This window comes from Bombina bombina, chromosome 3 (assembly GCF_027579735.1).
Source record: "Bombina bombina isolate aBomBom1 chromosome 3, aBomBom1.pri, whole genome shotgun sequence".
In the NCBI taxonomy this organism is placed as follows: Eukaryota; Metazoa; Chordata; class Amphibia; order Anura; family Bombinatoridae; genus Bombina; species Bombina bombina.
This window is the reverse complement of record NC_069501.1, coordinates 564,866,066-564,882,454: the sequence shown is the minus strand read 5'-3', so window position 1 is coordinate 564,882,454 and position 16,389 is coordinate 564,866,066. Positions and strand designations below refer to the sequence as shown.

At 41.8% G+C, this 16,389-nt stretch overlaps 1 protein-coding gene across 8 annotated transcripts in view; it reads right to left on the bottom strand.

Moving 5' to 3' along the window:
* Positions 1-16,389, bottom strand: part of PUM1 (pumilio RNA binding family member 1) — a 604,766-nt gene that overhangs the window by 5,116 nt on the left and 583,261 nt on the right. For all 8 annotated transcript variants that reach the window (XM_053707107.1, XM_053707108.1, XM_053707106.1 and 5 more), the window contains exons 20-21: positions 13,783-13,904; positions 13,044-13,236 (exon numbers count right to left, since the gene is read on the bottom strand). In XM_053707107.1, coding sequence (XP_053563082.1) covers positions 13,044-13,236; positions 13,783-13,904 — 315 coding nt within the window. The remainder of the gene's footprint in view (positions 1-13,043; positions 13,237-13,782; positions 13,905-16,389) is intronic.

Below are 16,389 nucleotides of genomic sequence, written 5' to 3'. Positions count from 1 at the left end.
GGAACAACTATTTCCTGATTGATGTTACGGTTAGACACCACCTTGGCTGGCATCTGTCGTCACTATAGTCCACTCTGGCCTGCGGAAACTCATTCCCCTGGACAGATGGACCCGAGATAACCACCAGAGAAGAGAATCCCTGGTCTCTTGATCCAGATTTAGCAGAGGGGACAAATCTGTGTAATCCCCATTCCACTGATTGAGCATGCAAAGTTGCAGTGGTCTGAGATGTAGGCGGGCAAACGGAACTATGTCCATTGCCACTACCATTAGGCCGATTACTTCCATACACTGAGCCACTGACGGCCGAGAAGTGGAATGAAGAGCACGGCAGGAATTTAGAAGCTTTGATAACCTGACCTCTGAATCTATCAGTGTTCCTAGGAAGGAAACTCTTGTGAGAGGGGAGAGAGAACTCTTTTCTTCGTTCACCTTCCACCCGTGAGTCCTCAGAAAGGCCAGAACAATGTCCGTATGGGACTTGGCGATTCGAAAAGTCGACGCCTGTATCAGAATGTCGTCTAAGTAAGGAGCCACTGCTATGCCCCGTGGCCTTAGAACCGTCAGTAGGGACCCTAGAACCTTCGTAAAGATTCTTGGTGCCGTGGCTAACCTGAAGGGAAGAGCCACAAACTGGTAATGCCTGTCTAATAAGGCGAACCTGAGGAACTGATGATGATCTCTGTGAATCAGAATGTGGAGATAAGCATCCTTTAAGTCCACGGTAGTCATATATTGACCCTCCTGGATCATAGGGAGGATGGTTCGGATAGTCTCGATCCTGAAGGATGGGACCCTGAGAAATTTGTTTAGGATCTTGAGATACAAGATTGGTCTGAAAGTTCCCTCTTTTTTGCGAACTATAAACAGATTTGAATAGAAGCCCTGCCCCTGTTCCTCCCTTGGAACTGGGTGGATCACTCCCATAACCAGTAGGTCTTGAACACAACGTAAGAATGCCTCTCTCTTTATCTGGTTTACAGATAATTGTGAGAGATGAAATCTCCCCTTTGGAGATGAAGCTTTGAAGTCCAGAAGATATCCCTGGGAAACAATCTCTAATGCCCAGGGATCCTGGACGTCTCTTGCCCAAGCCTGGGCGAAGAGAGAAAGTCTGCCCCCCTACTAGATCCGGTCCCGGATCGGGGGCTACTCCTTCATGCTGTCTTAGAGGCAGCCGCAGGTTTCTTGGCCTGCTTCCCCTTGTTCCAGGCCTGGTTAGGTCTCCAGACTGGTTTGGACTGGGCGAAATTTCCCTCTTGTTTTGCATTAGAGGAAGCCGAAGCTGCGCCACTCTTGAAGTTTCGAAAGGAACGAAAATGATTCTGTTTGGTCCTTAACTTATTGGACCTATCCTGAGGAAGGGCGTGACCTTTTCCTCCAGTAATATCAGAAATGATCTCCTTCAGACCAAGCCCGAATAGGGTCTGTCCCTTGAAGGGGATGTTAAGAAGCTTAGACTTTGAAGTAACGTCTGCTGACCAGGACTTAAGCCATAGTGCCCTACGCGCCAAAATGGCAAAACCTGAATTCTTAGCCGTTAGCTTGGCTAAATGAAAAATGGCGTCAGAAATAAAGGAGTTACCTAACTTAAGAGCTTTAATCCTGTCTAGAATATTGTCTAGCGGGGTCTCTACCTGTAGAGCCTCCTCAAGAGACTCAAACCAAAAAGCCTCTGCAGCAGTAACTGGGGCAATGCATGCAAGAGGCTGGAGAATAAAACCTTGATGTATAAAAATTTTCTTAAGGAGACCCTCCAATTTTTTATCCATAGGATCTAGGAAAGCACAACTGTCCTCGACGGGGATAGTTGTATGCTAAGCTAGGGTAGAGACTGCTCCCTCCACCTTAGGAACCGTCTGCCACGAGTCCCGTATGGCGGCATCTATGGGTAACGTCTTTTTGAAAGCAGGAGGGGGAGAGAACGGCACACCTGGTCTATCCCATTCCTTAGTAATCATTTCCGAAAACCTCTTAGGGACTGGAAAAACATCAGTGTAAACAGGCACTGCAAAGTATTTCTCCATTTTACACAATTTCTCTGGAACCACAGTGGGGTCACAGTCATCCAGAGTCGCTAAAACCTCCCTAAGCAATAAGCAGAGGTGTTCAAGCTTAAATTTAAACGCTGTCATTTCAGAATCAGACTGAAGTAACGCCTTCCCTGAGTCTGAAATGTCACCCACAGATAGAAGCTCCCCTGCCTCGGCTTCAGAGCATTGTGAGGGTATATCGGACACAGGCATTAAAGCGTCAGAAAGCTCTGTATTAGTTCTAGCCCCTGAGCTGTCTCGCTTTCCTTGTAGCCCTGGCAGTTTGGAGAATACCTCTGAGAGGGTAGCATTCATAACTGCCGCCATGTCCTGTAAGATAAAAGAATTAGATGCGCTAGATGTACTTGGCGTCACTTGAGCAGGAGTTATAGGTTCTGACACATGGGGAGAGCTATATGGCATAATCTCCCTCTTTTCAGTCAGTGAATCACCTGGAGATAAATCTTTAAGCGCCATAATATGGTCTTTATATTTTATAGAAATATCAGTACATTTGGTACACATTCTAAGAGGGGGTTCCACCATGGCTTCAAAACATATTGAACAAGGAGTTTCCTCTATGTCAGACATGTTTAACAGACTAGTAATGAGACAAGCAAGCTTGGAAAACACTTTAATAAAGGTGAAACAGCATTTAAACAAAAACGTTACTGTGCCTTTAAGAGAAAAAAATAGCACTTAAACTGCAAAACAGTGTAAAAATACAGTAAAGTCTTTGAAATTTTTACAGTGTGTGTAAGGGACTAAAGCAACATTGCACCCACTTGCAAATGGATGATTAACCCCTTAGGCCCCAAACCGGATTGAAAAACGTTAAAAATCAATTGAGCACCTTGCCACAGCACTGCTGAGGCTCCTACCTGCCCTCAAAAACGATTTTGTGCAGAAATAACCCCTTTGAAATGGTCCTCAGATGTCAGAGGAAACCTCTAGGGAAGCTGGATGTCTCAGTCTGAATTAAAACTGCATAGTTAGAGTGCTAAAATAGGCCCCTCCCACCATGTTACTGGATGTTAGAAGGGCCTTAAGAAAATACTCCTAGGAGTGTCTGACTAGCCATGTGGAAACTAGGCCCCAAATAAAGACTTATCTCCCTCAGAGAAAAAACGTCCTATTTATGAAATCATGTAAATGTTTTGTCACTAAGTAATATGAATATTAACATGAGTATTGCCCTGTTTTGTAAGCATGATCCCAGTTGCTGTTAAATCACTGCATCAGGCTTACCTCAAATACACAAGGCTCTGTCAGCATTTTCTAGAACTTATTCATCTCTCTAGAAATAAAAATACTGAACATACCTCAAAGCAGGTAATCTGCAGACCGTTCCCCCAACTGAAGTTTTCCCATATTCTTCAGTTATGTGTGAGAAACAGCAATGGACCTTAGTTACAAACCGCTAAGATCATCAAACCTCCAGGCAGAATTCTTCTTCTAATTTCTGCCTGAGAGTAAAACAGTACAACGCCGGTACCGTTTAAAAATAACAAACTCTTGATTGAAGGTAAAACTACACTAAGTCACCACATATCTCTAGCTACTTCCCTTGTCGAGAGTTGCAAGAGAATGACTGGGGGTGGCAGTTAGGGGAGGAGCTATATAGACAGCTTTGCTGTGGGTGTCCTCTTGCAACTTCCTGTTGGGAAGGAGAATATCCCACAAGTAATGGATGAACCCGTGGACTGGATACACCTTACAAGAGAAACATCAAATTTGTAAGATTTTGTATAAAGTGTGTAAGGAGGACCAGGTAGCCGCCTTACAAATTTGATCCATAGAGACCTCATTCTTGAAGGCCCAAGACAAAGCCACAGCTCTAGTGGAATGAGCCGTGATCCTCAGAGGAGGCTTAAGTCTTGCTGTCTCATAGGCCAAGCGAATCAAGCTCCTCAACCAAAAGGACAAAGTAGTAGAAGAGGCTGTCTGCCCCTTGCGCTTCCCTGAATACACCACAAAAAGAGATGTGAATCCTTTGTAGCCTGAAGATAGGAGCGGTTACTTTATAATCTGGATGTGGTTCATGCCCTGAAGTTCTTAGATGAAGGGGGGTTAGAACACAAGGAAGGAACCACTATTTCCTGATTGATTTTACGGTCGGACACCCCCTTGGGAAGAAAACCCAAACCAGTGCGAAGCACAGGCCTATCAGCATAAAAAAACGAGGCTCACATTGCAAGGCAGCCAGTTTAGATTCTCTGCGTGCCGATGCAATGTCCAATAGGAAGAGAACCTTCCAGGACAGAATCTTAATGTCAATGGAATGCATAGGCTCAAACAGAACCTTCTGCAATACCTTAAGAACCAAGTTTAAGCTCCATGGGGGAGCAGACTGTCTAAAGACAGGCCTGATTCTAGACAGAGCCTGAACAAAAGATTGGATGTCAGGGAGCTCAGCGAGTCTCCTATGCAACAAGACTGATAATGCCGAAATCTGTCCCTTTAAGGAACTGGAATTAAGACCCTTTTTCAAACCATCCTGGAGAAAGGACAGAATCCTGGATACCTTCACCTTATGCCAAGGATATCCATGCGTCTCACACCAGGACAAGTCCTCTACACCTTATGGTAGATGCAGCAAGTGACTGGCTTCCTTGCCTGAATTAGAGTATCAATCACACTCTCAGAAAAGCCTCTCTTGGTTAAGACTAGGCGTTCAATCTCCACACAGTCAGCCTCAGAGAATCGAGATTTTGATGATGAAAAATGTAAGCTAGGCTGAATCCCCAAGGCACCGCTAAGGCATCTATCAGCTCCTCCTGGGGATCCCTGGACCTCGACCCGTGTCTGGGTAGTTTGCAATTGAGTCTGGACGCCATGAGATCCATCTCTGGCGTTCCCCACCTTAGACAAACTGCCGCAAACACTTTGGGGTGAAGAGACCATTGCCCCGGATAGAAGGATTGTCAGCTGAGAAAGTCAGCTTCCTAGTTGTCCACACCTGGAATGTGAATCGATGAGAGCGAGCAGTTGTGGGACTCCGCCCACTCCAAGATCCGAGACACCTCCCTCATGGCTAGGGAGCTCCTCGTACCCCCATGATGGTTGATGTAAGCCACCGAGGTTATGTTGTCGGACTGGAATCTGAACGACCCCAGGGGAGGCCATGCCTTCAGAGCATTGTAGATTGCTCGGAGTTCCAGAATATTTATTGGAAGAAGAGACTCCTCCTGGGACGATTTTCCTTGTGCCATCCTGGCACCCCAAACAGCTCCATATCCTGCCAGACTTGCGTCCGTGGTCACAATCTCCTGGGGGACGGTCTCAAGAAAGTTGTCCCCATGGACAGCCATTTTCCGCTGAAAAAATAATCCACAACCCAAATTATAAATTTATTCTTTAATGACAAGAAAAACTTAAAACATAAGCAGAAGAATCAAACTGAAACAGCTGCCTGAAGAACTTTTGCTTCTGAAGAAGCAAATACATCAAAACTGTAGAATTTAGTAAATGTATGCAAAGAGGACCAAGTTGCCGCTTTGCAAATCTGATCAACTGAAGCTTCATTCTTAAAAGCCCACGAAGTGGAGACTGATCTAGTAGAATGAGCTGTAATTCTCTGAGGCGGGGCCTGACCCAACTCCAAATAAGCTTGATGAATCAAAAGCTTTAACCAAGAAGACAAGGAAACAGCAGAAGCCTTCTGACCTTTCCTAGAACCAGATAATATAACAAATAGACTAGAAGTCTTCCTGAAATCTTTAGTAGCTTCAACATAATATTTCAAAGCTCTCACCACATCCAAAGAATGTAAGGATCTTTCCAAAGAAAGATTAGGATTAGGACACAAGGAAGGGACAACAATTTCTCTACTAATGTTGTTAGAATTCACAAACTTCGGTAAAAATTTAAATGAAATCCGCAAAACAGCCTTATCCTGATGAAAAGTCAGAAAAGGAGATTCACAAGAAAGAGCAGATAGCTCAGAAACTCTTCTAGGAGTAGAGATGGCCAAAAGGAAAAACACTTTCCAGGAAAGTAGTTTAATGTCCAAAGAATGCATAGGCTCACATGGAGGAGCCTGTAAAGCCTTCAGAACCAAATTAAGACTCCAAGGAGGAGAAATTGATTTAATGACAGGCTTGATACGAACCAAAGCCTGTACAAAACAGTGAATATAGTTTAGCAATTTTTCTGTGGAATAAAACAGAAAGAGCAGAGATTTGTCCTTTCAAGGAACTTGCAGACAAACATTTATCCAAACCATCCTGAAGAAACTGTAAAATTCTAGGAATTCTAAATGAATGCCAAGAGAATTTGAGAGGAACACCATGAAATCTAAGTCTTCCAAACTCGATAACAAATCTTTCTAGAAACAGATTTACGAGCTTGTAACATAGTATTAATCACTGAGACAGAGAAACCTTTATGACTTAGCACTAGGCGTTCAATTCCAACACCTTCAAATTTAATGATTTGAGATCCTGATGGAAAAACGGACCTTGACACAATAGGTCCGGCCTTAACGGAAGTGGCCAAGGTTGGTAACTGGACATCCGAACACAATCCGCATACCAAAACCTGTGTGGCCATGCTGGAGCCACCAGCAGCACAAATGATTGTTCCATGACGATTTTGGAGATCACTCTTGGAAGAAGAACTAGAGGCGGAAAAATATAAGCAGGTTGATAACACCAAGGAAGTGTTAATGCATCCACTGCTTCCGCCTGAAAATCCCTGGACCTGGACAGGTATCTGGGAAGTTTCTTGTTTAGATGAGAGGCCATCAGATCTATCTCTGGAAGACCCCACATCTGAACAATCTGAGAAAACACATCTGGATGGAGGGACCACTCCCCCGGATGTAAAGTCTGACGGCTGAGATAATCCGCCTCCCTATTGACTACACCTGGGATATGCACCACAGAAATTAGACAGGAGCTGGATTCCGCCCAAACAAGTATCCGAGATACTTCTTTCATTGCTTGTGGACTGTGACTCCCACCCTGATGATTGACATATGCCACTGTTGTGATATTGTCTGTCTGAAAACAAATGAACGGTTCTCCCTTTAACAGAGGCCTAAACTAAAGAGCTCTGAAGATTGCACGGAGTTCTAAAATATTGATTGTAATCTCGCCTCTTGAGATTTCCAAACCCCTTGTGCTGTCAGAGATCCCTAAACAGCTCCCCAACCTGAAAGACGCTGGTGATTTAACCACCACGTCAGAGAGTGTCGAACATTGGGATTTAAGGATATTAATTGTGACATCTTTGTATAATCCCTGCACCATTGATTCAGCATACAAAGCTGGAGAGGTCTGATGTAAAAACGAGCAAAGGGGATCGCGTCCGAAGCTGCAGTCATGAGACCTAAAACTTCCATGCACATAGCCACTGAAGGGAATGACTGAGACTGAAGGTGACGACAGGCTGCAACCAATTTTAAATGTCTCTTGTCTGTTAGAGACAGAGTCATGGACACTGAATCTATCTGGAAACCTAAAAAGGTGACCCTTGTCTGAGGAATCAAGAAACTCTTTGGTAAATTGATCCTCCAACCATATTTCCGAAGAAACAACACTAGTTGATTCATGTGAGATTCTGCAGAACGTAAAGACTGAGCTAGTACCAAGATAACGTCCAAATAAGGAAAAACCGCAATACCCTGCTCTCTGGTTACAGAGAGCAGGGCACTGAGAACCTTTGAAAAGATTCTTGGAGCTGTTGCTAGGCCAAACAGAAGAGTAACAAATTGGTAATGCTTGTCTAGAAAAGAGAATCTCAGGAACTGATAATGATCTGGATGAATCAGAATATGAAGGTATGCATCCTGCAAATCTATTGTGGACATATAATGTCCTTGCTGAACAAAAGGCAGAATAGTCCTTATAGTTACCATTTTGAAAGTTGGTACTCTTACATAATGATTCAAAATTTTCAGATCCAGAACTGGTCTGAATGAATTTTCCTTCTTTGGGACAATGAATAGATTTGAATAAAACCCCAGACCCTGTTCCTGAAAAGGAACTGGCATGATTACCCCCAGATAACTCCAGGTCTGAAATACACTTCAGGAAAGCCTGAGCTTTTACTGGATTTGCTGGGATGTGTGAGAGAAAAAATCTTCTCACAGGTCATCTTACTCTGAATCCTATTCAATACCCCTGAGAGGTAATGTTCTGAATCCAATGATTTTGGACAGAATTGATCCAAACATCCTTGAAAAACCTTAATCTGCCCCCTACCAGCTGAGCTGGAATGAGGGCCGCACCTTCATGCGGACTTAGGGGCTGACTTTGGTTTCTTAAATGGCTTGGATTTGTTCCAATTTGAGGAAGGCTTCCAATTGGAAACAGATTCCTTGGGAGAAGGATTAGGTTTTCGTTCTTTATTTTGACGAAAGGAACGAAAACGGTTAGAAGCCTTAGATTTACCCTTAGGTTTCTTATCCTGAGGCAAAAAAACTCCCTTCCCCCCAGTAACAGTTGAAATAGAATCCAACTGAGAACCAAATAAATTATTACCTTGGAAAGAAAGAGATAGCAATCTAGACTTAGATGTCATATCATCATTTCAAGATTTAAGCCACAAAGCTCTTCTAGCTAAAATAGCTAAAGACATGGATCTAACATCAATTTTGATAATATCAAAAATGGCATCACAAATAAAATGATTAGCATGTTGCAGTAAGCGAACAATGCTAGATACGTCAGAATCCAATTCTTGTTGCGGTAAATTCTCCAACCAAAAAGTTGATGCAGCTGCAACATCAGCCGAAGAAATTGCAGGCCTGAGAAGATGACCTGAATATAAATAGGCATTCCTTAGATAATTTTCAAGTTTCCTATCTAAAGGATCTTTAAAAGAAGTACTATCTTCCATAGGAATAGTGGTACGTTTAGCAAGAGTAGAAATAGCCCCATCAACTTTGGGGATCTTTTCCCAAAACTCTATTGAAATTGCTGGTAAAGGATACAATTTTTTAAACCTTGAAGAAGGAATAAAAGAAGTACCCGACTTATTCCATTCCTTAGAAATCATATCAGAAATAGCCTCAGGAATAGGAAAAACCTCTGGAGTAACCACAGGAGGTTTAAAAACAGAATTTAAACGTTTACTAGTTTTAATGTCAAGAGGACTAGTTTCCTCAATATCCAAAGTAATTAACACTTCTTTTAACAAAGAACGAATATACTCCATTTTAAATAAATAAGTAGATTTGTCGGTGTCAATATCTGAGGAAGGATCTTCTGAATCAGATAGATCCTCATCAGAGGAGGATAATTCATTATGTTGTTGGTGATTTAAAATTTAATCAACCTTATGAGAAGTTTTAAAAGACCTTTTACTTTTATTAGAAAGCGGAAATGCAGACAGAGCCTTCTGAATAGAATCAGTAACAAATTCTTTAAAATTCATAGGTATATCATGTACATTAGAAGTTGAAGGAACTGCAACCGGCAATGTACTATTACTGATGGACACATTATCTGCATGTAAAAGTTTATCATGACAACTATTACAAATGACATTCGGAGATATAATCTCCACAAGTATACAACAAATGCACTTAGCTTTGGTAGAACCGATATCGGGCAGCAAAGTTCCAACAGATACTTCTGAGACAGGATCAGATTGAGACATCTTGCAAAATGTAAAAGAAAAAACAACATATAAAGCAAAATTATCAATTTCCTTATATGACAGTTTCAGGAATGGGAAAAAATGCAAATAGCATAGCCCTCTGACATAGAAAAAGGCAAGAGGCAAATAGCAATGAGGTGAAAAAATAATGAAAAAATTTGACGCCAAGTATGATGCACAACGTAACTGAAATTTTTTTGGCGCCAACAACGTCTGGACACTTGCGTCACTAACGACGCAACCTTGTGTAAGCAACTCGGCGTCAACTATGACGCCGGAAATGACGAACTTGCGTCAACGGACGTACTTACGCGCCAAGAATGACACAATAAAGTCTAGCATTTGGCGCACCCGCGGGCCTAATCCTGCCCGCAATTTGCAAAGAAAAATTAAGTCAATTTTTAAACCCCAGGTAAGAAAAATATTTCTTAATATGTTTATTTTCTCCAAATATGAAACTGACAGTCTGCAAAAAGGAAATACATGAACCTGACTCATGGCAAATATAAGTAAAATACATATATTTAGAACTTTATATTAATGCATAAAGTGCCAAACCATAGCTGAGGTGTCTTAAGTAATAAAAACATACTTACCGAAAGACACCCATCCACATATAGCAGATAGCCAAACCAGTACTGAAACAGTTATCAGTAGAGGTAATGGTATATGAGAGTATATCGTCGATCTGAAAAGGGAGGTAAGGAGATGAATCTCTATGACCGATAACAGAGAACCTATGAAATAGATCTCCCGTGAGGAAAACCATTGCATTCAATAGGTGATACTCCCTTCATATCCCTCTGACATTCGCTGTACTCTGAGAGGAATCGGGCTTCAAAATGCTGAGAAGCGCATGTCAACGTAGAAATCTTAGCACAAACTTACTTCATCACCTCCATAGGAGGCAAAGTTTGTAAAACTGAATTGTGGGTGTGGTGAGGGGTGTATTTATAGGCATTTTGAGGTTTGGGAAACTTTGCCCCTCCTGGTAGGATTGTATATCCCATATGTCACTAGCTCATGGACTCTTGCCAATTACATGAAAGAAATATAGCTATAAGCCACTCACAAAATGCAAATACATATACCCTGTGAATCATGCACATGCTCAGTAGGAGCTGGTGCATATACAATGATTGTGCACATTTAGCTAATGGAAGTGAAATGGAAAGTTATTTAAAATTGTGTGCTGTATCTGAATAACGAAAGTTTAATTTTGACCTCTGCATCTTCTACTTCCATCTAGCAACTGAGAATGAAGTTTCCTCCTTACCATCTTCCTCACGCCTCACTACCTGCCCGCTCGACCCTATCCCTTCCCATCTAATACCCTCCCTATCTTCCACCTTCACTCCTGCTCTTACCCACATCTACAAACTCTCTTTCTACTGGCTCATTCCCATCTTCTTTCAAACACACAAAAGTCACTCCCATACTCAAAAAACCCTCCCTGGACCCTAATTCTCCTGAAAGCTACCGCTCCATATCACTGCGTCCACTAACATCAAAACTCCTTGAAAAACTAGTTTACAATTGCCTAACCCATTTCCTGTCCGCCAACTCCTTACTTGACCCCCTGCAATCCGGATTCCGCCCCAAACACTTAACTGAGACTGCCCTTACCAAGGTTACTAACGATCTCTCTGCTAAAAATATTGGCCACTACTCCATACTCATCTTACTTGACCTCTCAGCTGTCTTCGACACAGTTGACCACCCCCTCCTCCCACAGACCCTTAGCTCTTTTGACCTCTGTGACACTGCTCTTTTTTTGGATTCACTCTTATCTTTCTCGCAGGTCTTTTTCTGTGTCAATTGCCGGCGGCGACTCCTCTCCAATGCCTCTGTCAGAGTACATCAAGGATCTGTTCTGGGTCATCTACTCTTCTCCATTTATACTTCTTCGCTGGGTAAACTTATCAACAGTTATGGCTTCAAATATCACCTCTATGCTGATGACACCCAGATCTGCCTCTCCACCCCTGCTCTCTCTCCCTCTCCCTCTGTCCTTTCTCATGTCAGCGACTGCTTATCTGATATTTCTTCCTGGATGGCCTCTCACCACCTAAAGATTAACATGTGCAAGACTGAGCTCCTTCTTATCTCCCCCCCTTAAGCTCTACGCCGACTTGTGACTTCTCTATCCCTGTTGACGGCATCACCATTTCCCCATCGCCCCAAGTCCGCTGCCTCGGAGTTACACTTGACTCAAATCTATCCTTTGCCCCCCATATCCAATCGCTTTCTACATCCTGCCGCAACCATCTACGCAACATTTCCAAGATTCAACCTTTTCTGTGCGCTAACACCAAAAAGCAAATAGTCCACTCCCTTGTTATTTCCCGACTTGACTACTGTAATAACCTACTTACTGGCCTTCCTCTTTCCCGCCTCTCCCCCCTTCAATCCATCCTAAATGCCTCTGCCAGGCTGATCCACCTTTCCCGTCGCTCTGTATCTGCTGCACCTCTCTGCGAGTCCCTTCATTGGCTCCCCATACACAGCAGAATAAAATAAAAAATTCTCACCCTTGCATAAAAGCGCTCGCCAACACCGCTCTCCTCTACCTATCCTCTCTAATCAACAAGTATACTCCCGTCCGCCCACTAAGATCCAACAATGACCTGCTCCTTGCATCTGCGACTATCACCTCCTCTCATGCTAGACTGCAGGACTGCTGTCGTGCAGCACCTACCCTCTGGAACACTCTCCCTCGTGCTGTCAGGCTTTGCCCTAATCTTTCTTCCTTTAAATGCTCTCTGAAGACTTTTCTGTTCAGAGAAGCCTACCACCCAACTCAATAATATTTCTCTTACCTAACAACATTTCCCTCATCTAACTCTACATTAACATCTTTCTCAATCTTGCAGTCCTCACCTCCTGTTTCTCAACCTCCTACCCTTCTAGATTGTAAGTTCCCACGTGAATAGGGCCCTCGATTCCTCCTGTGTTTGTAAATTTTGTCCTGTCTCTTAGAAATTTTATATTATTGCTTTATTTAAATGAACTGTATCCATGGACAGCGCTGCGGAATATTATTGGCGCTTCATAAATAAAGTATTATAATAATAATAATAACTTAACTTTCATTTTAAAGAGAGGACTCTGCAAAGCATTTAGTGTGTCACTTTGCATTATATTTGTGCAAATAACAGTTTAGACTATCAAACAAAAATAAAATCAAGTTCCAATTTACTTTTAAATTCAAAATTATTCATCAAAGTCTAATATGATTATTCCCTCAAATACCCCTAAACCCAATCCCTTAATTACTACTAAAATGTCTCTATAATGCCACTTATCTTTAGCAACAAAAATAAATCAAAATTTACCGTTTAATAGCAATGCACCCTGTACCATATAATGCTGTGCATGTTTGTCAATAAAGTAGAGGTGCCTTACCTTATGCATGACTATCTTTCGCTGGGCTGGCTCTGCCACATCAATCATCTTCTGCACCACGTAGTTGGCGTACTGATCTTTCATCATGGTATATAAGGCACTATGAGGCCCATCGTTCATTGTGCAAACTTCATCTATTAGCATGGCTCGTTCCGTGCGAGAGGCATGTGTTACACACTTCTCCACAACATTACTGCAGGAACACAAAGTGTTGTGTTAGAGAAAGAGGGAAGAAAACAAATAAAGCATTACATTGTACTATACCTATGTCTATTTGGCACAAGGGGTTATGTCACACAGTACTTAGACCAGTATACTGTGCTGACATAGTACCTACGTCCAACACAAAGGCACACATAAAGTGTCACTATCTGCTGCAGTGGCGCCGTGGGAGGGTGAGCGGCCCATCGCTGGAGGAGGGCGGGAGAGGTAGGAAGGGAAGGGATTCCTACAGTACAGAAAATATTTTACTAAGAGATGTAGAGATGGGTCCACTACACTGCAGCAAAGGGAATTATGAAAGGGGGGCCCAATAATGTGATCTCTTGGAAGGGTAGGTGGGGAGGGTGAGAGGGGATTGATACAGAAAACACCTTTGTAATATAAATTATTATATATGTATTATAGTAATTAATAGTCTGACACTAAAATGCCCAAAATACAAAAAATACAAAAAATAGAAAAAGTATCTGGTAAGTTTTTTTCTGAAATTCCTGGTAGCCTGCCTAGATGTGCATACCTTGCAAATTTGTGTTGACTCAAGACTAGAACATTTCCACGAATCTCTGCAACAATTTTACTTTTGTCTTCTGGTCTGCCATGTTCCAATACATGCTGAATAACATAGTTCCCATACTGGTCCTACAGGAAAAGGAAATGCAATATAAGACACAAAAGACTTAAAGGGACATTAAACACTAAATACATGCTAGATAGAATGATGCATTCAAAGAAAAGATTAGTCCATAACTAACATGTAGATGTATTTTTTAAAGTTTCATTAGTTGTTTAAAAAGTGACAAAATAAGTGTAAAGTTTTAGTGTCTATAAAACACTGGGAGCTGCCATGTTGTAACTTGTGTTACCTTCTCTGCTGTGGCCAATTAGGGACAGTTATACATGGGTCACTAGAGTGTGCAGCCAATGGTTGTGCTGGATTTAACAGTGTTCTGCACTTCCATTTTTAACAGGAACTGAAAATCTCACAATTTCAGAATGGAATTACAGGCAAAGAGGACAAAATAAATAATGAAAGTATATTGCAGAGTTTAATTATATACAATTTATCATTGTATATTACCATCTCAAAGTGTTTAATGTCCCTTTAAGTCTGCAATATAAAGGGACACTAATACAAAAATGTACTATACACATACATATATATATAGGAACGTAGAGAGAAACGGCACACACCATCCAGTAAACACCCTAGTGCTCTGCTATATAATGTATACAAACAGTCTCAAGGAACCTCACGCTCCGCAACTGTGTATGGAGATCCCCAAAGCAGGCAAATAAGCTTTTATTGAACAAATAGAAAGCCTTTTCCAAACGTTTCGGCTCCTACTGGAGCCTCTCAATGGAGGCCGTGCAGACATAACAAACAGTACAAATCACCCTACTTATATACCCTAAGTAATACCAACCCTCACAGTAACTGTGAATGATCACTGTCAAACATCCGGTCTCCATGTGGTAAGCCTCCACAGTGGCGTTGGTGCAGGTGTGTGACGTCATCAGCCCATGACACTAGCTTGTAACAGCAACTTAACCGTTGCTATAGGAACGGTATAAACCAACTGCACAATCATAACGACAGCAGGAAGATCGGATGCCCAAGTGCAATCTAATGATCACAGAGACTGTCTCACAATCTAAACATGTACTTTATTTACAAGAATTATGTACATCACTGTTCAGTGAAAAATAAATAATTGGGAATACCGCTACCATCTATACACTCAGGTATCAAAGTGTCAGTACTACCCAACCACATACAACTATTTGTAGACCAAAAGTACTCAGACACTTGGGCTATAATAAATCATAACAATGTATACAAAACTATTTATAAACCCCTAAGAGATACAGGTTAAAGTGAATGTCAATTTTGTCTTATTTTAAGCAATTTTAATATTGCTTTCAAGTTAATAAAGAAAACCGCCGCTTTATTTTTTAAAAAAAAAAACAAAGTAAAGGTTATATTTTTATTACCAAATTTGCTCCGTTTTAGGTAGCAGCTCCTCCCACCCGCAACTTCCGGATTTAATCCCCTGTAAGGTATACAGCAGTCCCACCCGCTGTATACGTAAAGTCAATGAGCGCTCCCGGCTTTGCTATACACAGCGCATGCGTTGCGTACTTACCAATCGCTCTGAAAAGTCCCATAAGTGTAATAGCGCATGCTTAATGTGAACGTGCGTGAGAGCTCTGTGTGACGGCTTCCAAACACAGGCGCATTACATACGAGTGACGTAGCCGAAAGGGGTTTGGTCCCCCCGTGGTTGATCGGATTATTGGTTGACACAAGCGAGCCTACAATGTCAATCATTAATCCAAGATGGCGGGCGGAGGATTGAGATGACGATCGTAATGAAATAAAGCTCAAATACTAGTTAATTAGAGGTTTGCTGAAAAAATGATGAATTAAAGTGGCAGTATTTTAAGGTCAGCTCTTAAGCAGTGTTTAGCATTGAGCTTGACTTTACATTCACTTTAAGTGAACATGAAAAAATACAGCAGTGCAGACACAATTTATGCCCACTGGTATCAAAGTAGCAAAATATGTAGAGATGTGTCCAGCACTTGTATCCCATAAAGAGAACAGTCACAAGCAACTGTCAAGCTTGTAGATTCCAATAAAGCACAACAAGTAGACAGTCCTCCTTGTGAATAATCTTCAATTTAGTTTTTTCATAACAGGAGCAGACAAAACCACGACATTTCGGGGCCCATGCCCCTTAATCATGTGATTAAGGGGCATTGGCCCCGAAACGTGGTGGTTTTGTCTGCTCCTGTAATGAAACAAAATTGAAGATTATTCACAAGGAGGACTGTCTACTTGTTGTGCTTCACTGGTATCAAAGTGTCAGCACATTCTATGTTAATATATTGTTGTACATAAAGAGCATAAAAGCTTATTAGGGTATTCTCCTAAACTCATTAATAAACATATGTTCTTATTACACATGTTACCCTAATTTTAAAGCTTATATGCTTCATGTCTCAGCAAGAAGGTAGAAACAGCATGAAACCATCATGGACATCATTTGCGATGACAGAATGCAAAATCTATGTTCGCATTCAGTCCCTTTGGGTACACTGTGTCAAGTGTAAACAACATAAT